The 24572-nt window shown below is 39.7% G+C and overlaps 1 protein-coding gene across 6 annotated transcripts in view; it reads left to right on the forward strand.

Annotated features, from left to right (window-relative positions):
- Zfp442 (zinc finger protein 442) overlaps positions 1-24572 on the forward strand; it is a 44984-nt gene that overhangs the window by 14357 nt on the left and 6055 nt on the right. Inside the window, exons 4-7 of one of the 6 annotated variants that reach the window (XR_015683865.1) lie at positions 378-499; positions 3141-3253; positions 4208-4349; positions 6200-6746. Coding sequence is in view for 2 of the 6 variants with exons in the window: in XM_087654987.1 (XP_087511113.1) it covers positions 378-499; positions 3141-3253 (235 nt within the window). In the remaining 4 variants the exon portion in view is untranslated. Of the gene's footprint in view, positions 1-377; positions 3254-4207; positions 6747-24572 lie in introns of those variants that run through there. The other 5 variants (XR_015683863.1, XM_087654987.1, XR_015683862.1 and 2 more) reach the window with 5 other exon arrangements.

A 24572-nucleotide genomic window follows, 5' to 3' on the forward strand; every position in this document is an offset into this window, starting at 1 on the left:
TGAAAATACTTGTGTTTGCTTTGGTTCACTTTGAAAATGTATTATGACTCACAGAATAGCAAAATTTATGAATACAGTCAGTGTGGTGAAGATCTGAGTTCTTCCAGTTTCTTCAAATATGTAGCAAACCTCTTATAGAAAAAGGATGCTATAAACGTGAGCCATTTAATCAATGCTCTCACATGACTTGTATCTTCAAACATGTAAAACAGCCCATAATGGCGGGGAACACTATGAATGAAAAATACTGATAATACCTTAATATCAGATTGCTCTTTATAATTAGGCCAAACTGTAAAACTAATTCACACAGATAAAAAGAGTCATCAGTATAATGCACGTGGGAAAGCTTGCATATGTGCCATTTATCTTTGCAGGCATGAAAAAAGTCCTATTGAAGAGAAATCCTCAGAATTTACTCAACATGGTAAAATCTTTGCTTATCACAGCCATTCTCAAAGACATCAACAAATTCATACCGGAGAGAAATCCTATGAAGGTATTCAATATTTTGAGTCCTTTGCATATCACAGTAGTATACAAATACATAAAAGAACACACGGCGGAGACAAACCCTCTAATTGTAACCAATGTGGTAAAGCCTTTACAGGTCACAGTTCTCTTAAAATGCATAAAAGAATTCATACAGGTGAGAAACCTGACGAATGTAATCAACGTGGTAAAGACGTTCCACAACACAGTCATCTTCAGCAACATGCAGGAATTCATACTGTGAAATGTAGCCAAAGTGGTAAAGACTTTGCATGTTATACCAATCTACAAATACGTCAAAGAACACATACTGCAGAGAAAGCTTATGAATGCAATCTCTGTGGTAAGGCCTTTGTACAGCACAGTCATCTTGAAAGGCATGGAAGAAGTCATACTGGGGAGAAACCCTATAAATGTAATCAGTGCGGTAAAGCCTTTTCACAAAGCAGTAATCTCCAAGTGCATAAAAGAACACATACTGGAGAAAAACCCTTTGAGTGTAAGCAATGTGGGAAAGCCTTTGCAAGTCAGAGTGGTCTCCAACAGCATAAAAGAACACATACGGGAAAGAGACCCTTTGAATGTAAGCAGTGTGATAAAGCCTTTGCACGTCACAGTCATCTTCAAAGACATCAAAGAATTCATACTGTAGAGAAGCTCTATGAATGTAATCAATGTGGTAAATCCTTTGCACAAAACAATCATTTTATACAACATATAAGAACACATACTGGAAAGAAACTCTATGAGTGTAAGCAATGTAATAAAGCCTTTGCATGTCAAAGTGGTCTCCAGTATCATAGAAGAACACATACTGGAGAGAAGCCCCATGGATGTAATGAATGTGGGAAAACATTCATATATCACAGTTATCTTCAGATACATCGAAGAACACATACTGGAGAGAAACCCTTTGAATGTGACCAATGTGGGAAAGCCTTTGCACGGAACAATAATCTCCAAGTGCATAAAACAATACATACTAGAGAGAAACTCTGTGAATGTAAGCAGTGTGGCAAAGCCATTTGTAAGTCACAGTAGTCTCCACGTGCATAAAAGAACACATGCTGAAGAGAAACCCTATGAATGTAAGCAGTGTAGCAAAGACTGCACAGCAAAGTGGTCTCCAGAAACATAAACAAATGCATAATGGAGAGAAACCCGATGAGGGTAATCAATGTGATCAAGCCTTTGCATGTCAAAATGGTCTCCTGTATCATAAAACAACACATCCTGGAGAGAAACCCTATGGATGTAATGAATATGGTAAAGTCTTTCACCTGGCAGTTATTTTCAAATATATAAAAGAATACACATACTGGAGAGAAACCCTTTGAATGTGACCAATGTGGTAAAGCCTTTGCGTGAAGCAGTCATCTCCTAACATATAAAAGAAGACATACTGGACAGAAACCCTATGAATGTAAGCAATGTGGCAAAACCTTTGTGTGTCAAAGTGGTCTCCAATATCATAAAAGAACCCATAACATATACAGCAAAGAAACCCTATAAAGGTCATCAATATGATCAAGCCTTTGCATGTGAAAGTGGTCTCCTGTATCATAAAACAACACATGCTGGAGAGAGACCCTATGGATGTAATAAATATGCTAAAGTCTTTGTACTTCACAGTTATCTTCATATATATAAAATAATACATACTGGAGAGAAATTCTTTGAATATGACCAATGTGGTAAAGCCTTTGTGTGTCAAAGTCGTCTCCAGTATCATAAAAGAACCCATAACACACAGGAAAGAAACCCTGTGACTGTCATCAATGTGATATACCCTTTGCATGTCAGACATCTTCAAAGGCACTAAGGAAACTATAATGTAGAGAAACTCTGAGTATATTTAACATGATGAAGCCTTTGTACATTTCTGTAGTCTTCATCATCATGAAAGAAACCCATAGTGGAGAGAAACAATGAGTGTACTACATTGGGTCAAGCCTTTTCACATTTCACAAGTCTTCATCGTCTTGAAAGAATGCATACTAGGGCAAGGCTATATGGATATATTTAATATAGTGAAACATTTGAACATTTCTACAATCTTTATCATCATGAAAGAATTTCTACTGGAGAGAAACTATGACTATAAAGGATTTGGCAATATGTATAGCTGTCACATTTATATTCAGTCAAACAGGATTATTTTTCTGGACAAAAAAATGGGACAAGTGTCAACAATCTATTCAAACTTTATGGTTTGATGTCCCTCTTTATTTTGTTTGTACTTGTGAGCACAGAAATCCCTGTTTATTTTTGTTTGTACTTATAATCACATTTCTCTACAATTACATGAAATAGCTCATTCTGATATAAAACTTTCATAGTTTGAAATGTTTGGAGTAGGAATTGAAGTTTGCTGTATGTCTTACAAATCTATTTACAAAAGTGCTTTTTCTGTTGCTGTGATAAAACACAATGTCTAAGGCAGCTTATAAAAGAGATTAATTTGGCTTATGGTTCCAGAAAGGTATGGGATCACCATGACAGTCATGAAATGTCACACATGGCAGCTAAAGCAGGGTGATCAGAGCTCACATCCTCATCCTAAAGCATGAAGCAGAGAGTGTACACTAGAAATGGTGTATAGATGTAAATTCTCAAACCTACCCCAAGTGACATATTGCCTCCAACAGGACAGCATTTTTTTAAGTCTTCCAGAAGGATACTACCAGCTGAGGATTGTACTTCAACCGTACACACTTGCTTTCTGTTACATGAACCAATTTATGGTGAAGAAAAGCTTTAGGTAAGCCTTTAAATACCTCAAAACCTGAGTCACAGGAATGAATGCTTACACACTAAATACATTTATGAGTAAAACTTATTTGGTCAACCAGTTCTATTCCTTTTAATTATGTGATGTCAGTGTGTCCTTTTGTGTGTATGAACACGAGCATTGTTGGTTCTCAAGAAGATTAGAACTCTTGGATCTTCTCATAGCAGGAATTATAGGAAGTTATCAAAAACCTGACCTTTGTCCTGGGAATAAATTTGTCTTTACACAGCCATGTCTCTAGCCCTGTAAACATTTTCTTTTCTTTTTTTTTTCGGAGCTGGGGACCGAACCCAGGGCCTTGTGCTTGCTAGGCAAGTGCTCTACCACTAAGCTAAATCCCCAACCCGCCCTGTAAACATTTTAAAGCCTTTATATATCATCTTGATGCCAGGAAATAGGAAAGAATTCATACAAGAGAAACATCTTATTCATGTAAATGACTTGATAAAGCCTTTACTGTGATTATATCACAGGTGTCTTCAGTTTCAGGGAAAAATACCATTCATTTCTTTTTCATCATAACCTTGCAGCAAGGAAATCATTTACCATGCTCACTCAAATGTAGTTGAAGAGATCACCGATTGTGGTTGTGGTTTCTATTTAGAACCATTTGGAGTAGGTATTGAAGTTTGCTGTATGTGTTGCAAATCCATTTACAGAAGTTTATTGGACTGTTCTTATAGCTCTTCTGTGGCTCCTGTTCATCTTCTTTTGCATTGTCACTTGGTGATAGTTATCCTTCTGCCAAAATGTATAGAATGACATACCCCTCATCTTAAATGACCCATTGCTTATTTAAACTTCAGGCAGTATGTGATCACACTTTTTTAGTAGATGTACCTGTGAAAGGGTGGTGGGTGGTGGTTCCTTGTTTTGTTTTGAATTTTCACATATTCTCTTCACATATTGTGCTTTGTTATCTAGCCCAGCTCGAAGAGAATACGACAAGAGAATGTAGCATTAGATACTCATGTGTATTCAAAAGAGCATTTTCATGTATCTGCCAGAGATGTAATGAAGTAGGATAATCAGCAACCAACCGTCTATCAGCAGCATGACTTCATTGGTATGGATGTGTACTTACTATTACATATTCCATGCTTCTACATGGTCCCATTACTTACCATTTGGTACTTCTTCTTGAGTTCTGCCTTCTAAGAAAATCATCTCTATTATCTAGAGATGCCAGAAACTGTAACAGCAATATGATTTATTTTTCATAAAGCATTTCTGTATATGTGTAATGTGATGACGGTTTTTTAGGTGGAAACTAGGTGACACCGCTGTAGGATCTACTTTGGACATCTTTATCCAATGATCATGTTCAAGAGGCCAGCATTGCATAGTGTAGACATTTCCCACTGAGCCCATCCCACCGAGTAAAATTAGTTGAAACATTACATTAGTAAAATATTGCTTTTTCAGATTGTAAACAGCACGTCTTTTTCCCCCCCACTATTTTTGTGAGACTAAACTTGCCTTGATGCTAAACTCTATTGAAATCATGACCTGACTACTCGTGCACTGATGCATGATGATGCACTGTTGACTATGCTATCCAGTTGATTGTATGACAGACTGAAACAGATGAATGAGCTTTCCTTACCATTCAGGAGTCATGCATTACTCAATCACTGTGCATGTAGTAACCTCACTGGATGTAGTTTACATTTAGGTGTTATAAAGAACCTGCAGGTAAAGCCAGTTCCCGGGTCTATGCCCTTATGACTAGCTGCTCAGTGAACAGTGCTGATATGGGCCCAGGATTATGACTTCACAGCTGTTGTCTGCCTATTCTCTTCCTATTTATTCAATATAGTACTGCACTTGAAGTTTTAGCTAAGGCAGTAAGACAACAAAAGGCAATCAAGGGGATATGAATTGGAAAGGAAGAAGATATCACTATTTGAGGATGCTGTGATAATAAATACCTAAGTGACCTCAAAAATTCTACCTGAGAACTCCTAGAGCTATAAACAACTTCAGCAAAATGGCTGGATATAAGATTAACTCAAATCAGTAGCCTTCCTTTATACAAATGATAAGCAGGCTGAGAAAGAAATTATAGAAACAACACCCTTTACAATAGCCACAAATAATATAAAATATCTTAGTGTAGCTCTAGCCATGCAAGTAAAAGATCTATATGACAAGAACTTCAAGTCCCTGAAAAAAAAAATCAAAAAGACCTCAGAAGAAAAATCTTCCATGCTCATGGAATAGTAGGGTTATCATAGTGACAATCGCCGTGGGTAGAACCAGAAAATATCCTGAGGTAACCCAACCACAAAAGGACATGCACGGTATGTACTCACTGATAAGAGTATATTTGCCAAAAAGTAAAGGATACCCATGATACACCCCACAGACAGTAAGAAGTTTATCAGAAAGGAAGGCCCAAATGAGGATGTTTCAATCTCACTTAGAAGGGGGAACAAAATAATCCCAGGAGGAAGAGGGAGGGAGGGACCTGGCAGGAGAAGGGGTAAAGAGGGGCAGGATTAGGTAGGTATAGGGGGAGAAAGGAGAGAAGCCCAGAGGGCCAGGAAAATGAAGAAAAACATTCGACTGAAAGGATTAGAAGGTGGGGATACATCTGAAAACCAGAGACCTGGGATGTGAGAATTTCCTAGGACTCAATGGTGGTGACCTTAGCCAAAATGCCCAACTGTGGAGACGAAGAACCTTTGTTGACCACCTCCAGTAGTTAAACAGGGTCCCCAGTGGAGGGATGGGGACACCAACCCACCTTCTGAATTTTAGGCCCAGAATTGCTCCTGTCTAATAGAAATTCAGAAACAAAAATGGAACAGAAACTGAAGGAAAGGGTATCAGGTAACAGGCCCAACTTAGGATCCATTACATCTCTGGGCACCAAACCCTGACACTATTACTGATGCTATGTTGTACTTGCAGAAAGGAGCCTAGCATGGCTGTCCTCTGAGAGGCTCTACTTGCAGCTGACTGAGACAGATGCAGATTCTTACAGCCAACCATTGGAATGAAGTCGGGGACCATGATGGAAAAGTTAGGGAAAAGATTGCTGGAACTGAAGGGGATGGCAACCCTATAGGAAGTCCAACAATGTCAACTAGCCTGGACCCCTGGGAGCTCCCAGAGACTAAGCCACCAACCGAAGAGGATACACAGGCTGGTCCAAAGGTCCCTGGCATGTATCTAGCAGGGGACTATCTTGTCTGGCCTCATTTGGAGGGGATGTGCCTAATTCTGTATAAACTTATGCCCCGGGGTAGTGGGATGTGGAAGGTGAGGGTAGATGGGGGTGGGCAGGTAAGGGGGGCAGGGTGAATGAGTGAGGGTGACATCGAGGTTGGGAGCACCCTCTCAGAAGCAAAGGGGAGGGGGATGTTGTGAAGAACTCTTGGAGGCAGAATTGGAAAGGGGGGGGGAACATTTGGAATGTAAATAAAACATTTAATAAAAATAACAAAAAAGAAAAAAATAATTGTGTGGACATTTCTATGGGAATTGTGTTGAAATGCTTTTGGTAAGATGGCCAGTTTTACTGTTAATCCTTCTGATCCCTGAGCACATGAGTTCTTTCCATCTTCTGATATTGTCCTCAATTTCTTTCTTCAGATACTTGTCTTTTCCTTGCTCGAGTACAGGTTCACCATAATATTTTACATTATTTGTGGAGATTGTGAAGGGTGGTGTTTTCTTAATTTCTTTCTAGGGCAATTTATCACTTGTATAAAGAAGGGCTACTGAATTTGTATACAGCCACTTTCCCGAAAGTGTTCATCAACAATTTTCTAGTAGAATTTTCTGGGTCACTTATGTACACCATCATTATCAGCCATGAATAGTGATCCTTTGACTTCTCCCTTCCGAATTTGTATCCCGCAGATCTCCTTTAGCTATCTTATTGCTCTAGCTAGAAATTCCAATACTGTGTTGAATAGATAAGGAGAGAATGGGCAGCCTTGTATTATAATTAATTTTAGTGGAATTGATTTAAGTTTCTCCATTTAATTTGACATTGGGTATTGGTTTGCTGCATATTATTTTTGTTATGTTGACCTATGCACCTGTTATCTTTGTTCTCTCTTAGTCTTTTAACATGAAGGGGTGTTTGATTTTGTTTGACAAAGGCTTTTCAACATCTAATGATAGAATCATGTGGGGTTTTTTTTCAGTTAATTTATATGGTGGATTGTATTGATAGATTTTCATATATTGAACCATCCCTGTATCCCTGAGATAAAGCCTACTTTTCATAGTGGATTATGTTTTTCTTGCATTATTAGATTTTTTTTTGCCAGGACATATTTAGACTTTAATGGGAAATCATTAAACCAGTTCATTTCCATTACTTACATGAAGCTGTGTGGAATGATCAGTAGTATCCCGGGGGAACAAGTTTCAAAAGCAAAATTCTTTGATTATTTGATTTGGAGCTGTCCAGCAGCTCTATCTGTCATCTTATTTTTTTTTCCCTTCCATTCTCTTTATATGTGGGCAAGCAGAAAAAAGTGCCATACATATTACAAGTACAGCTTCCCATTTCAGTTAATATAAACAATGAAATCCTTCCCAGGCATACCCAGAAGATGATCTAGTCCAGGCAAGCAATCACAGGTATGACCATAAGCTTGTTTTGTGGAGAATCCTAGAGCCTGTCAGGTTTACAGCCAATATTAACCTTATAAATGTCTATTTTAAGATTTCACAGCAGACAAAGTCAAAGGTCAGAGTTAAGGCTCTAAATGTTGGCTACGCTTTTCTTTGCCTGTACATTAGTGCCCGTGTCAGGCTACAAGACACTGCACTTCCTCCTATCAAAATCAGAGTGGAATGAGGCCATTAGTTATTTCCAGGAAACCTTGAATGAGTCCCATTAGCCATAGCACAGAATCTTGGGGGCATGTCTTAGAAACTCTTTCTGGGAACTTTTCTGTGCAATTAGAGACTTTGTTGCTTTTATCAATGCACTGTAAGCTAGCATTTAGGGAATACAGAAGCCTGCTGATATGCCATGGGATCCAACAAGCATTTTTCTCACTCAGAAGCAGGAAACCAGGCAACCATAGCTTTTACAGTATCTTGGAGAGCCAGGAACAGGTCAGCCAGGAACCCACCTGCCTGTTTTCTGTCCCATGTAAAGACTGAAGTTACAAGCAGAAAGTGAAGGCTTCCAGAGGCCCTTAAGTCCTTTCCTTATTATCTTAAACAATATGTAATGTTTTTTTTCCATCTTTATTAACTTGAGTATTTCTTATTTACATTTTGATTATTATTCCCCATCCCGGTTTCCAGGCCAACATCCCCCTAACCCCTCCCCCTCCCCTTCTCTATGGGTGTTCCCCTCCCCATCCTCCCCCCATTACCGCCCTCCCCCCAACAATCACATTCACTGGGGGTTCAGTCTTGGCAGGACCAAGGGCTTCCCCTTCCACTCGTGCTCTTACTAGGCTATTCATTGCTACCTATGAGGTCAGAGTCCAGGGTCAGTCCATGTATAGTCTTTAGGTAGTGGCTTAGTCCCTGGAAGCTCTGGTTGGTTGGCATTGTTGTTCATATGGGGTCTCAAGCCCCTTCAAGCTCTTTCAGTCCTTTCTAAGATTCCTTCAACCGGGGTCCTGTTCTCAGTTCAGTGGTTTAATGATGACATTCGCCTATGTATTTGCTGTATTCTGGCTGTGTCTCTCAGGAGAGATCTACATCCCGTTCCTGTCAGCCTGAACTTCTTTGCTTCATCGATCTTATCTAGTTTGGTGGCTGTATGTATGGGCCACATGTGGGGCAGGCTCTGAATGGGTGTTCCTTCTGCCTCTGTTCTAAACTTTGCCTCCCTATTCCCTGCCAAGGGTATTCTTGTTCCCCTTTTAAAGAAGGAGTGAAGCATTCACATTTTGGTCATCTCTCTTAAGTTTCATGTGTTCTGTGCATCTAGGGTAATTCAAGCATTTGGGCTAATAGCCACTTATCAATGAGTACATACCATGTGTATTTTTCTGTGATTGGGTTACCTCATTCAGGATATTTTCCAGTTCCATCCATTTGCCTATGAATTTCATAAAGTCATTGTTTTTGATAGCTGAGTAATATTCCATTGTGTAGATGTACCACAATTTCTGTATCCATTCTTCTGTTGAAGGGCATCTGGGTTCTTTCCAGCTTCTGGCTATTATAAATAAGGCTGCAATGAACATAGTGGAGCTTGTGTCTTTGTTGTATGTTGGAGCATCTTTTGGGTATATGCCCAAGAGAGGTATAGCTGGGTCCTCAGGTAGTTCAATGTCCAATTTTCTGAGGAACCTCCAGACTGATTTCCAGAATGGTTTTACCAGTCTGCAATCCCACCAACAATGGAGGAGTGTTCCTCTTTCTCCACATCCTTGCCAGCATTTGCTGTCACCTGAGTTTTTGTTTTTGTTTTTTTTTGTTTTTATTATTATTAACTTGAGTATTTCTTATATACATTTCGAGTGTTATTCCCTTTCCCAGTTTCCGGGCAAACATCCCCCTCCCCCCTCCCCTTTCTTATCGGTGTCCCCCTCCCCCCAACAGTCTAGTTCACTGGGGGTTCAGTCTTAGCAGGACCCAGGGCTTCCCCTTCCACTGGTGCTCTTACTAGGATATTCATTGCTACCTATGAGGTCAGAGTCCAGGGTCAGTCCATGTATAGTCTTTAGGTAGTGGCTTAGTCCCTGGAAGCTCTGGTTGCTTGGCATTGTTGTACATATGGGGTCTCGAGCCCCTTCAAGCTCTTCCAGTTCTTTCTCTGATTCCTTCAACGGGGGTCCTATTCTCAGTTCAGTGGTTTGCTGCTGGTATTCGCCTCTGTATTTGCTGTATTCTGGCTGTGTCTCTCAGGAGCGATCTACATCCGGCTCCTGTCGGTCTGCACTTCTTTGCTTCATCCATCTTGTCTAATTGGATGGCTGTATATGCATGGGCCACATGTGGGGCAGACTCTGAATGGGTGTTCCTTCAGTCTCTGTTTTAATCTTTGCCTCTCTCTTCCCTGCCAAGGGTATTCTTGTTCCCCTTTTAAAGAAGGAGTGAAGCATTCACATTTTGATCATCCGTCTTGAGTTTCATTTGTTCTAGGCATTTAGGGTAATTCAAGCATTTGGGTTAATAGCCACTTATCAGTGAGTGCATACCATGTATGTCTTTCTGTGTTTGGGTTAGCTCACTCAGGATGATATTTTCCAGTTCCAGGCATTTGCCTACGAATTTCATAAAGTCGTTGTTTTTGATAGCTGAGTAATATTCCATTGTGTAGATGTACCACATTTTCTGTATCCATTCCTCTGTTGAAGGGCATCTGGGTTCTTTCCAGCTTCTGGCTATTATAAATAAGGCTGCGATGAACATAGTGGAGCACGTGTCTTTTTTATATGTTGGGGCATCTTTTGGGTAATGCCCAAGAGAGGTATAGCTGGATCCTCAGGCAGTTCAATGTCCAATTTTCTGAGGAACCTCCAGACTGCTTTCCAGATGGTTGTACCAGTCTGCAATCCCACCAACAATGGAGGAGTGTTCCTCTTTCCCTGCATCCTCGCCAGCATCTGCTGTCACGTGAGTTTTTGATCTTAGCCATTCTCACTGGCGTGAGGTGAAATCTCAGGGTTGTTTTGATTTGCATTTCCCTTATGACTAAAGATGTTGAACTTTCTTTAGGTGTTTCTCAGCCATTCGGCATTCCTCAGCTGTGAATTCTTTGTTTAGCTCTGAACCCCATTTTTAATAGGGTTATTTGTTTCCCTGCGGTCTAACTTCTTGAGCTCTTTGTGTATTTTGGATATAAGCCCTCTATCTGTTGTAGGATTGGTAAAGATCTTTTCCCAATCTGTTGGTTGCCATTTATTGGGGATTGAGTCCACTGATTTAAGGAATACGAATGAGCAATCATTGTTAGTTCCTGGTTTTTTCATCGTTTGTTTGCTTGTTTGTTTGTTTTTGATGAGTGTGGTGGTTCTCTCTCTCTCTCTCTCTCTCTCTCTCTCTCTCTCTCTCTCTCTCTCTCTGTGTGTTTGTGTGTGTGTGTGTGTGTGTGTGTGTGTGCTTACACTTTTTGTCAGAGTTTTCATCTAGTATTCTTGTAGGGCTGGATTAATGAAACATTATTTAAATTTGGTTTTGTCATGCAATCTTAATTTCTCCATTTAAGGTGACTGCAAGTTTTGCTGGGTATAGTTGTCTGGGCTGATATCTGTAGTCTTTTAGAGTATGGAAGATACCTGCCCAGGCCTTTCTGGCTTTTAGTCTCTGTTGAGAGCCTAGGAGTACTTCTGATAGGTTCACCTGTATATGTTAAATGGCCCTTTTTCCTCGAAGCTTTTAATCTTCTTTCTTTATTCTGTATGTTCAGTGCTTTGATTATTATTTGTCTGGAGGACTTTCCATTCTAGTCCAGTCTATTTGGTATCCTGTGAGCTCGTACATTTATAGCCATCTCTTGGTTTAGGTTAGGGAACTTTTATGAACTTTTTTGGAGATATTTTCATTTTCCTTTTTTTTGTAGATATAAAAATGATTTTATTCACTACATTGTGATAGAGAAGTAAAGCATACATTTCATCTTTGCATATATTGTTATACCTACTACATATTTTCTCCTTTGCCTGCCTACAATCTACTTTTCCTAGTTTCTGTTAAGTACTTTCATGTCAGCATAATTAGTTTCATTATACCAGAAAAGCATCTATTATTTGTCCTCTAGTATCTGGTTAATTTCACCAAACATGACATACTCTATTTTTGTGCATGTCATCCCAAATGACTAGAGTTCATTTAGCTTTGTGGGTGATAAACCTGTAATATACATATATTCCTTTTTCTTTTTGTCTTTTTGATTTAACAAGCAGTATCTTTTTTCTCTTTTTTCTTTTCTTTTATTGGATATTTTCTTTATTTACATTTCAAATGTTATCCCCTTTTACAGTTTCCCCTCCAGAAAACCTCCATCCCATTGCCCCACCCCCTACCTCCATGAGGGTGCCCCCCTACCAACCCACCCAATCCCTCCCTGCCCTGGTATTCCCCTACACTGGGGCACTGAGCCTTGACAGAACCAAGGGCCTCTCCCATTGGTGCCCAACAAGGCCATCCACTGCTACATATGCAGCTAGAGCCATGAATCCGTCCATATGTACTCTTTGGAAGATAGTTTAGTCCCTGGGATCTTTGGTTGGTTGGTATTGTTGTTCTTAAGGGGTTGCAAACCCCTTCAGCTCCTTCAATCCCTTCTCTAACTCCTCCAATGAGGACCCCATTCTCAGTTCAATGGTTTGATTCGAGCATTCGCCTCTGTATTTGTCAGGCTCTGCAGAGCCTCTCAGGAGACAGCTATATCAGGCTCCTGTCAGCATGCACTTCTTGGCATGAGCAATAGTGTCTGGGTTTGGTGGCTATGTTTATATGGGCTAGAACCCAGGTGGGGCATTCTCTGGATGGCCATTTCTTTAGTATCTGCTCCAAACTTTGTCTCCATATCTCTTCCTATGAATATTTTTTCCCCTTTCTAAGACTGAAGCTCTGCACTTTGGTTGTCCTTCTTCTTGAGCTTCACAGTGAGTGCATACACTATGTGAGTTTGTGTGTGTGTGTGTGTGTGTGTGTGTGTGTGTGTGTGAGAGAGAGAGAGAGAGAGAGAGAGAGAGAGAGAGAGAGAGGGTTAATATTTTCTAGTTCCATCTCTTGTCTAAGAATTTCATGAAGTCATTGCTTTTAATAGCTGAGTAGTAATCCATTGTGTAAATGTACCCCATTTCCTGTATCCATTCTTCTGTTGAGGGACATCTTGAGTACTTTCCATCTTCTGACTATTAAAACTAAGGAACATAGTAGACCATGTGTCTTTGTTATATGTTGGAGCATCTTTTGGGTATATGCCTAGGAGTGGAATAACTGGGTCCTCAAGTAGTCCTATGTCAAATTTTCTGAGGAACCTCCAGACTGATTTCCAGAGTGGTTGTACCAGCTTGCAATCCCACCAACAGTGGAGGAGTTTTCCACTTTCTCCACATTCTCACCAGCATCTACTATCATCTAAGTTTCTTATTTTAAACATTCTGAATGGTGTGAGGAGGTATCTCAGGGTATGATTTGCATTTCCCTGATGACTAAGGATGTTGAATATTTCTTTAGGTGCCTCTCAGCCATTCAATATTCCTCAGTTGGGAATTCTTTGTTTAGCTCTATACCCCAATTTTTATTTTATTTTTTATTAGATATATTTCTTTACTTACATTTCAAATGTTATTCCCTTTCCTTGTTTCCTGTCCATAAGCCCCCAACTCCTACCCTTCCCCCATGTCCCCCATTTTTAATAGGGTTATTTGATTCTCTGAAGTCTAAGTTCTTGAGTTCTTTGTATACATTGGATATTAGCCCTCTATAGGATATACAAGTTGTAAAGATCTTTTCCCAATCAGTTGGTTGCCATTTTCTTTTTTGCCTTACAGAAGCTTTTCAGTTTTATGAGGTCCCATTTGTCCATTCTTGATCTTAGAACATAAGCCATTGGTGTTATTTTTAGGAAATTTTCGCCTGTGCCCATGTGTTCCAGGCTCTTCCCTATGTTTTCTTTTATTGCATTGAGTGTATCTGGTTTTATGTGGAGGTCCTTGATCCACTTGGACTTGAGCTTTGTACAGGGCAATAAGAATAGATTGATTTTCATTCTTCTACATGCTTACCTCCAGTTGAACCAGCACCATTTGTTGAAAATGCTGTCTTGTTTTCACTGGATGGTTTTAGTCCTTTTGTCAAAGATCATGTGACCATAGGTGTGTGGGTTCATTTCTGGGTCTTCAATTCTATTCCATTGATCTACCTGCCTATCTGTGTACCAATACCATACAGATTTTATCACTATTGCTCTGTAATACTACCTGAGGTCAGGGATGATGATTCTCCCAGAAGTTCTTTTATTGTTGAGGATATTTTTCACTATCCTGAGTTTTTTGTTATTCCAAATGAGTTTGCAAATTGCTATTTCTAACTCTGTGAAGAATTGAATTGGAATTTTGATGGGAATTGCGTTGAATCTGTAGATTTCTTTTGCCAAATGGCTATTTTTACAATAGTAATCCTGCCAATCCATAAACATGGGAGGTCTTACCATCTTCTGAGATCTTCAAATTCTTTCTTCCGAGACTTGAAGTTCTTGTCACACAGATCTTTCACTTGCTTGGTTAGAGTCACCCAAAGGTAGTTTATATTATTTGTGACTATTGTGAATGATGTTGTTTCCCTAATATCTTTCTTAGTCTGCTTATCCTTTGACAAGAGGAAAACTACTGATATGTTTGAGTTAATTTTATATCCAGCCACTTGCTGAAGTTGTTTATCAGGTTTAGTAGTTCTCTGGTGGACTGTTTATGGTCAATTAAGTATACTATCATGTCATCTGCAAATAGTGATATTTTGACTTCTTCCTTTTCAATTTTTATCCCTTTCACCTCCTTTTGTTGTCTGATTGCTCTGTCTAGGACAACGAGTACTATTTTGAATAAGTAGGAAGAGAGTGGGCAGCCTTGTCTAGTCCCTGATTTTAATGGGATTGCTTCAAGTTTCTCTCCATTTAGTTTGATGTTGGCTATTGGTTTGTTGTATATGGCTTTTACTGTGCTTTGGGCCTAGAATTCCTGATCTTTCCAAGACTTTTAACATGAAGGGGTATTGAATTTTTCAGCATCTAATTTAATGATTATGTAGGTTTTTTTTTTTATTGAGTTTGTTTATATAGTGGATTACATTGATGGATCTCCATATATTGAACTATCCCTGAATCCCTGGGATTAAACCTACTTGATCATGATCATTTTGATGTGCTCCTGGATTCAGTTTGCTAGAATTTTATTGAGTACTTTTGCATCACTATTCCTAAGGGAAATTGGTCTGAAGTTCTCTTTCTTTGTTGGGTCTTTGTGTAGTTTATGTATAAGTGTAATTGTGGCTTCACTTTAGGAATTGGGTAGTGTTCCTTCTGTTTCTATTTTGTGGAATAGTTTGGACAGCATTGGTATTAGGTCTTCTATGAAGGGTCTGATAGAATTTGGCATTAAATCCATCTGGTCCTGGGCTTTTTTAGTTTGGGACACTTTTAATGACTGTTTCTATTTCCTTAGGAATTATGGGACTAAGTTTAGAAGGTTTATCTGATCTTGATTTAACTTTGGTACCCGGTATATATCTAGAAAATTGTCCATTTCATCCAGATTTTCCAGTTTTGTTGAGTATATGCTTTTGTAGTAGGATTTGATGATTTTTTTTTAATTTCCTCAGTTTCTGTTGCTATGTCCCACCCCACCCCCCCTTTTTTTTTCTTGATTTTGTTCATTTGGATTCTTTCTCTGTGCCCTCTGGTTAGTCTAGCTAAGGGTTATCTCTCTTGATTTTCTCAAAGAACCAGCTCCTTATTTTGTTGATCCTTTGTATTGTTCTTCTTGTTTCTATTGGTTGATTTCAGCCCTGAATTTGATTATTTCCTGACATCCACTTCTCTTTGATGCATTTGCTTCTTTTCATTCTAGAGCTTTTAAGTGTGCTGTCAAGCTGCTACTGCATGCTCTCTCCAGTTCCTTTTTTGGAGGCACTCAGATGAGTTTTCCTCTTAACACTGCTTTTATTGTGTCCCATAAGTTTGGATATGTTGTGCCTTCATTTTCATTAAATTCAAAAGTGTTTAATTCCTTTCTTTATTTCTTCCTTGACCAAGTTATCAGTGAGTAGATCGTTTTTCAACTTCCATATGTATCATTCAGTAGATTGTTATTCAGTTTCCATGTGTATGTGGCTTTCTGTCCTTTTTGATATTGAGGACCAGCCTTAGTCTGTTGTGATCTGATAGGATGCTTGGGATTATTTCAGTCCTCTTGTATATGTTGAACCCTGTTTTCTTTTTCTTTTTTTTTTCCCGGGGCTGGGGATTGAACCCAGGACCTTGCGCTTCTTAGGCAAGCGCTCTACCACTGAGACAAATCCCCAACCCCCGAACCCTGTTTTCTTATGTATTATATTGCCAATTTTGGAGAAGGTACCATGAGGTGCTGAGATGTTATATTATTTTGTTTTAGGATGAAATGTTCTATAGATACTTGTTATATCTATTTGATTCATAACTTCTGTAGGTCTCTCTATGTCTCTGTTTAGTTTCTGTTTCCATGGTCTGTCCATTGATGAGAGTGGGATGTTGAAGTCTCCCACTATTATTGTGTGAGGTACAATATGTTCTTTGAACTTTAGTAAGGTTTCTTTTATGAATGTAGGTGCCCTTACATTTGGAGCATAGCTATTGAGGATTGAGTTCATCTTGGTGGATTTTTCCTTTGATGAATATTAAGTGACATTCTTTGTCTTTTTTGATAACTTTTGGTTGAAAGTCAATTTCATTCAATATTAGAATGGTTATTTCAGATTGTTTCTTAGGACCATTTCCTTGGAAAATTATTTTAAAGCCTTTTACTCTGAAGTAGTGTCTGTCTCTGTCATAGTTGTGTTTCCTGTTTGTAGCAGAATGCTGGATCCTGTTTTTGTATACAGTCAGTCTATGTCTTTTTATTAGGGAATTGAGTCCATTGATGTTAAGAGATATTAAGGAAATTGATTGTTGCTTTCTGTTATTTTTGTTGTTAGAGGTGGATTTTTTTTGTATAGCTATCTTCTTTTGGATTTGTTGAAAGAAGATTACTTTCTTGCTTTTTGTAGGGTGTAGTTTTTCTCCTTGTGTTGGAGTTTTCCATCTATTATCCTTTGTAGGGCTACATTGTATGAAGATATTGTATAAATTTGGTTTTGTCATGGAATATCTTGGTTTCTGCATCTACTTTAATATTGAGTTTTGCTGGATACAGTAACCTGGGCTGGCATTTGTGTTCTCTTTTGGGTCTGTATGACATCTGCCCAGGATCTTCTGGCTTTCATACTCTCTGGTGAGAAGTCTCATGTAATTCTGATAGGTCTGCCTTTATATGTTAATTGACCTCTTTTTCCTTACTGCTTTTAATATTCTTTCTTTGATTTTTGCATTTGATATTTTGATTTGACAGAAGGAATTTCTTTTCAGGTCCACTCTATTTGGAGTTCTGTAGGCTTTTCGTATGTTCATGTTCTTTTAGATTAGGAAAGTTTTCTTTTATAATTTTGTTGAAGATATTTACTGGCCCTTTAAGTTGGGAGTCTTCACTCTCTTCTATATCTATTATCTTTAGGTTTGGTCTTATCATTGTGTCCTGGATTTCCGTTGGATATTTTTGCATTTTGCATTTTCTTTGACTATTGTGTCGATGTTTTCTATGGTGTCTTCTGCCCCTCAGATTCTCTCTTCTTTCTCTTGTATTCTGTTGGGGATATTTGCATCTATGACTCCTGATCTCTTTTCTAGGTTTTCTATCTCCAAGGTCATCTCCATTTTTTATTTTATTTTTTATTGCTTCTATTTCCACTTTTAGATCCTGGATGGTTTTGTTCCATTCCTTCACTCGTTTGGTTGTTTTCCTGTAATTCCTTAAGGGATTTTTGTGTTTCCTCCTTAAGGGCTTCTACCTGTTTATCTGTGTTCTGTATTTCTTTAGGGGAGTTATTTATGTCCTTCCTAAAGTCCTCTATCATTATCATGAGATGTGATTTTTAAATCCAAATCTTGCTTTTCCAGTGTGATGGGGTATCCAGGACTTGCTGTAGTGGGAGAAATGGGTTCTGATTTTTCCAAGTAACCTTGGTTTCTGTTGCTTATATTCTTGCACTTGTCTCTTGTCATCTTGTTATCTCCAGTGTCACCTGCCCTTGCTGTCTCTGACTGCAGCCTGTCCCTCCTGTGATCCTGGTTATGTCAGAACTCCAGCTGTCTCTCTGACCCTATGATTCTGTGATCATGTAATCCTATGATCCTGAGATCCTGGCTGTGTCTGATTTCCTGGGAGTCGTGCTTCCTCTGTGATTCTGTGCATTTCAGAGCACCTCTGATCCTGGGCAAGTTAGTGCACCTGGGAGTCCGGCTTCCTCTGGGTGTTGTGGTACTTGGTGTGGAGCCAGTACCACAAGGAACCTGTGCCCCTAGCTGGGTGGGGGTTCCTTGGTTCTTAGATCCTGGGGATCCAGTTACCCTGGGTATTGGTGCAAACGTTCTGGCCTCTCCTGTGATCGTGGGTGGTTCAGAGCACCTGGGAGTCGGGCTCCCTCTGCGTGTTCTAAAACGGGGTATAGAGCCAGCATCCACGGTCTGCTAGGGCACTGGTTCAGACAGGAAGGAACCCATGCCACTGGCTGAGTGGGGGTTCCTGCATCCCTATGCCCTGGGGGACCCAGTTACTCTGGGTGTTGGGGCAGATGTGTCCTCATCACCTGTTGTCCTGCATGTATTAGAGCACCTTGGAGTCGGGCTTCTGTGGGTGTTGCTGGAATGGGTGCGGAGCCAGTGGCCATGGTCTGCTCAGGGCACTGGTTCAGAGTGGAAGGGACCGATTTGGAAGTTTCTTTGACAGATGCATTTTCTTTTATTGTATCTTTTGTGCGTGAGCTCTCTCTTTCATCTCTCCTATTCTGTTGGTGATGCTTGCACCTCTGTAGTTTCTCTTTCCTGGATTTTCTCTTCCCAAGATTACCTCAGATTGTGTTTTTACTTCATAGCATCTATTTCCATTTTCATGTCTTGATTAATTTTATTCATTTACCTTCTCTGTTTCATTGCATTTTCCTGTATTTTTGCAAGGAATTTATTAGTTTCCTATTTAAAGACCTCTATCATCTTCATAAGAATAGATTTAAGGTTAGGGTATCCAGGTCTGGCAATAGTGGGTTCTGGTATTAACATATTGCTCTGGCTTTTGTTGACTGTGTCCTTACACTGACATTTAGCCATCTTTTTGTAGCTGGTGTGGGCAGGACTTGCATTGGACTGCAGGTAAAGCTGGTTTTCCCAGGAGGCAGCAGACCTCCAGAAATTCAGGCAGAGTTGGTGGTCCCTGATGGTTGCAAGCATCCGGGATTGCAGGTAAAGGTGTGGATTGGAAGTAGAAGCCCAGAGTGGACAGGACAGAGCTCACAGCTCCTTGGATTGCTGGGGGTCCCAGCTGACAGTGGATTGAGGCGTGGGGACTTTACTTAGTTGTCTTGGGTGAGAGCAAGCCTCCTGGGATGCAGGCAGAGCTGTGGTCTGGAAATATAGACCAAGTCTGGGATTGCAGGTAGAAGTGTGCCATGTAAAGGGCAGCCTGGGCCCCTTGTGTCTGTCCCAATCTGGGAAGCACAGACATCTGTGTAAATCAGTAGGCAAGCCATTGCTGAAAACCCCTCTGGGTAAAGCAGTTGATGGGCTTTTCTGTAGCTTGGCCACAGAAGCATGTGGATGGGACTCAGCAGGTGGGCACTGAGGTAAGAAATGGCTAAATACAGCAAAGGTCTAAAACACTTAATCCTTTCCTTCTTGGGCCGGAGAGATGGCTCAGTGGTTAAGAGCACTGACTGTTCTTCCAGAGGTCCTGAGTTCAGCAACAACATGGTGGTTCACAACCACCTGTAATGAGATCTGATGCCCTCTTCTGATGTTACAATGTACTTAATTATATAATAAATAAACCTTTAAAAAGTTATTTCCTTCTTAATACAAGTGATCATTGCATGACTCTTTAAGTTTTATATGTACCTGAACTTCACACCTATGTTATATTGACTTAAAAAAAAAACTTATATTACACATTGTAGGTAGATAATAACTATTTACCTCTACTGCCTCCAATTCCAGCAGGGTATGATGTATGTATTGCTGTTATGACCCACAGTTTCCAAGAGAGTATTTCATTGTTATGAAATAACAGCAATTTGCATGAAATAGCATTACATTATCTTTTGTCACTTACTGGGCAGTTAAATACATTTTGTCATCGAAACACTGAATCTTTTATAAAGCTGTAAATACAGCTGTAGAAAACTAAAATGTTTTAACAGTTCTCCAGGATTTTTACAGATTTGTTCATAATCATGTAGTAGAGACGGTATATGCAAGTTGTAGCCAATATCTTGGAAATTTTATTCTCAGTATTTTTTTCTTTTCTCAAATACATTTGAGAACTGTTTCCCCGGCTCCATTCTCTTGGTGTATGTGAGTCTTTGTGGGTTGTGGTGTGTGCATACAAGTTTTTGAGTGTGTATGTGTGGGTACTCGTGTGTCTATATTTACTTGCTTGTCTATGGAACTGGTTTTGCAATCATTATCTTAATCTTATGTATGATACTTTCCTACTAGTTAACGTTCTGGATCACGATCCTAGCATATGGCCGGTTATGGTTGTGCATGCCTTGCATTTGTATGCTTGAGAGTAATAGGCGGGGCTATGATCAAATGGCCACGGGTTGATGTTCAGTCAGGACTACAAAATGAGTCCTTGTCTCAAGATACAATTCCTAATAAATGATCACATGTAGAAATTTGTTAAAACCACATTGTATCTAGAACCACTGTATGTACTCATTAGAAATTGCGCCTAGACTAATTGAGAAATGATCATTTTCAGAACGTATTTAAATGACTAATAACATGACTAATTGAGTTCCTTCATGGAACTTGAGACTATTATTCTGAGTGAGGTAACCCAGTCCCAAAAGGACATGCATGATATGTACTCACTTATAGGTGGATATTATCCATAAAATACAGGTACCGTGCTACACTCCACAAGCTCAAAGAAGCTAAACAAGAAGGAAGGCCTAAGTGAGGAACCTTGAATCTCACTTAGAAGGGGGAATAAAATGGTCATAAGCAGCAGATGGAGGGAGAGAGGGGGAGAGGGAAGGCAATGAGAGTGAATGGGGGGTTCAGCATCAGGTGTAGGGAAGGGCAGGAGAGATGGATAGATGGCTGTAAATTGAATGGAAATCTGCAACTCATAGGGGAGAGGAGGAAGGGGACATCTCTAGGAAGAAACAAAAACATGGGATAAGGGAGGTACCCAAGAATTAGTGGGAGTGAACCCTAGCTGTGACTCATAACACTGGGGACATGGAACCTGAGTAGGCCACCTCCTGGAGCCAGGCAGGAACTCCAGTGGAGCAATAGAGACACCAAGTCATCCTCAAAATTTGCAAGCCTAAAATTGTAAACCCTGTTTACAAGAAATGCAGGCAAGGGGGATGGACCAGACTGGGGGAATGTCCAAACAGTTAACCGTGGGGTTAGAGAGGGTCCACTGTAAGGGAAGACACACCAAAAATTTGGGTGACACCCTACATGGGATTAGGTCCCTTGCTGAATAAAAGGAACTGAAGTTAAGGGAAGCGCATCATCAAGATTCTTTGGTGAGTTTTAAACATTTTAATATTTATCCCGTTTCCTTCTTTTCATCTTTTCTATCTTTGCTCCATCATTACCTGTTTCCACCTTTACTTTCCTTATTTATTTATTTATTTATTTATTTATTTATTTATTTTCTTCATTTACTTTTGGTTTGGTCTCCAGCATCCCAGATCCCAGTCTGCACTGTAGCTAAGGATGACCTTGAACATAGGACCTTCTCCTCCCTCCCTGCTCTTAGGATGACAGGCATGTGCAATTTCTTTGTTTCTTGCCAGCTGTTTACTCACAGCAACAATAAAGTAACATACACAGCTGTGCTGAGCTGTGCTCTTAGTATTCCTTCCATGTTTGTTGCAGATCCTCAGGTAATTGAAAGTAGACATATGCTTTAAAGCCTGGATCTTCTACACCTGGTTCTGCTCAGTTCTCTGCTGCTTCTAACCAGAGCAGAATCAGCCACCTTCCTGGGTTTTTATCTTCCATTATATCTCTTCTGGGAGTTTTGTTGTGTAATGTAACTCTGTGGCATTCCTTGGTTCCGGATACTGTTAGGAGCAGAGCTGTAACACCATCTGGAGCAAAGCTGTAACACCTTCACTGGGAAAACCTTCCCAGGCAGGAGCAGCGCTGTAACATTTTCTCCAGAAAAACTTTACCCTTGCCACAACAGAGCTGTAACAAGTTCTCTGGGAAATCATCCCCAAGCAGAGCAGAACTGTTATAATTGTATTGGGGAAACTTTCCGTGCAGCTGGGCAGAACTTGTGTAGGGGAAGCTGGACCCTTCAGAGCTGCAATACTTTGTATGTCCTGTCTTTCTGAGAGCTCACATATAGTCTGTTGTTCTTGTATTTCAGTATGAAGATTTTTGGAATTGTATCTATGCGCCCTTTTAGTATTTTGTGAACATTGTGGCATCCAATACTTCTTAATTGTAAAAGAATTGTAGCTTTATTGACCTGACAAATATATCCTCTCCTCCATTTCCCATCATCTGGCTACTGACATTGACACCATCCTGCTGCTAAGCTAACCTTTCTCCTTCCTTTATTCCCAGCAAGGAGTTTCTCTGTGTCTCTTAGAACATATCATTACATCAGCAGTGTTTCCTTCATCTGTTTGAAAGAATTTACAGTTGACTTAAAGATTCATGCAATTCATAATAACTGATAATCCCTCTATCATTTCAATTAAAATTTTACCTACTTTCTCTTTGTACAAATACACTTACATAAAAATAGCATATATCCTATTGATAAACATGCAAACACCTGAAAGCCAAATAATATGGAATAGAAATCATTTGTAAAAGTCACATATCTGTGTTAAAATTCCAATATTATGTTTACCATTCGTAGTTGGCATGTGACTAACTTCTCTGAATGTGTTTTAATCGCATATTGTCCCATCCAGCAGGACAGTCAACAAGGGTCCCAAGGGTACCTGGAAGAGAATGGGGGACAAGAGAAGGATGCCAAGACAGGAGTCTGATCTAGGCGACAATTTTATTCTTTGCAACCTCTGGTTATATACTATAGCAAGACTAGGGGAAGAGGAAATCTTCAGGGGGCTGAAAGACCTTGATGTACTAGCCAATAAGGTAGTTGGCTCACACCTGCAGGATGTTGGCCTAGGTCTTGTAGGAAGCTGGCTCTTTGCAAAGGCCACAAGCATCCACTTGGCAAGCCTGTAACTAAGCAATGCTGACCACCAGATTTGTATTGGCACTTCTGTAAGCTTAGTTAAAACATTGGTTTTTTTTTCCACTGAGTTTGTCCTTTAGATGAACTTTCATATGTTCTTTTTCCCTCCTAATTAGCTCAATGTTGGGGTCTCAGGCAAGTCGGCTCCCCACAACATATAAGGTGGGAATACAGACATGGGCATATTTTACCTTACAATTGGTGGGTCTTTTACAATTAGGGGTTATCATGTGAAATTCAAATAAACTGATAGAATTTTTATTTTTTATGAAACGTGTATCTCAAAAAATTTTAAAGTACAATTAGAGAATGCAGAAAGGCTTTTTTTGATATATTCTGATCTGATTGCTAACATATTAGAACAATAAAAATTGTATATACATTTAATTAGATGGTCTGAGCAGGTAAAGTCACCTGCCACCAAGCCTGGTAATCTGAGTTCAGTTTCTGGAACCCACTTGATGGAAGCAAAGAAGCGATTCCTACAAATTGTCCTCTGACCTCTACATGCTAACGGTGGCATTCAGAAACCCAAAACAAATATACATTATGATGGTTTGTATATGCTTGGCCTAGGAATGACACTATTTGGAGGTGTGGCCTTGTTGGAGTAAGTGTGTCATTGTGGGCGTGGTTTTTAATACCCTCCTAGTAGCTGCCTGGAAGCCACTTTTCTCCTAGCAGCTTTCAGATGAAGTTGTAGAACGCTCAGGTCCTCCTGCACCACACTTGCCTGGACATTGCCATATGATAACAGACTGAACCTCTGAACCTGTAAGCCAGCACCAATTAAATGTTGTCTGTATAATAGTTGCCTTGGTCATGATATCTGTTCACAGCAGTAAAACCCTAAGACACATATACATAAATAAAGAATAAAAGTAACATGAAAAATTAATTACAATAAGCCATTTTTGTTGCTTAGTTAATAAATCCCAGTGGTCTTTTTCTGAACCACTCAATTAATTCACAAGGAACGGTACAAATTTTTGTATACAATTCAGAATCAAAGTAAAGAGCAAATGAGACCATCCAATCCCCTAGTACCAAATAGGTAAATGTAGATAATTGACTTAATTAAAAGAACTAGTTGATTCTCTTCTGGCATCTACATAGAGAAACATGGTACCAAATTTGTTCAGCAAAGATATTACACCAGTGGTCCCCATATTTGGTCCCTCAGAGGAACTCACTGTGTCATGCTGCCATGTCCTTTGTAGGATACTAAGGAAGTATAGGCGTAGAAGAGGACCAAGCTCCTGAAGATGTTGAGACACCAGCTGGCTCCCATGTTGGGGGATTTTCCTAAGTAGCAGCAA

This window comes from Rattus norvegicus, chromosome 3 (genome assembly GCF_021556685.1).
Source record: "Rattus norvegicus strain SHRSP/BbbUtx chromosome 3, alternate assembly SHRSP_T2T, whole genome shotgun sequence".
NCBI classification, from domain to species: Eukaryota; Metazoa; Chordata; class Mammalia; order Rodentia; family Muridae; genus Rattus; species Rattus norvegicus.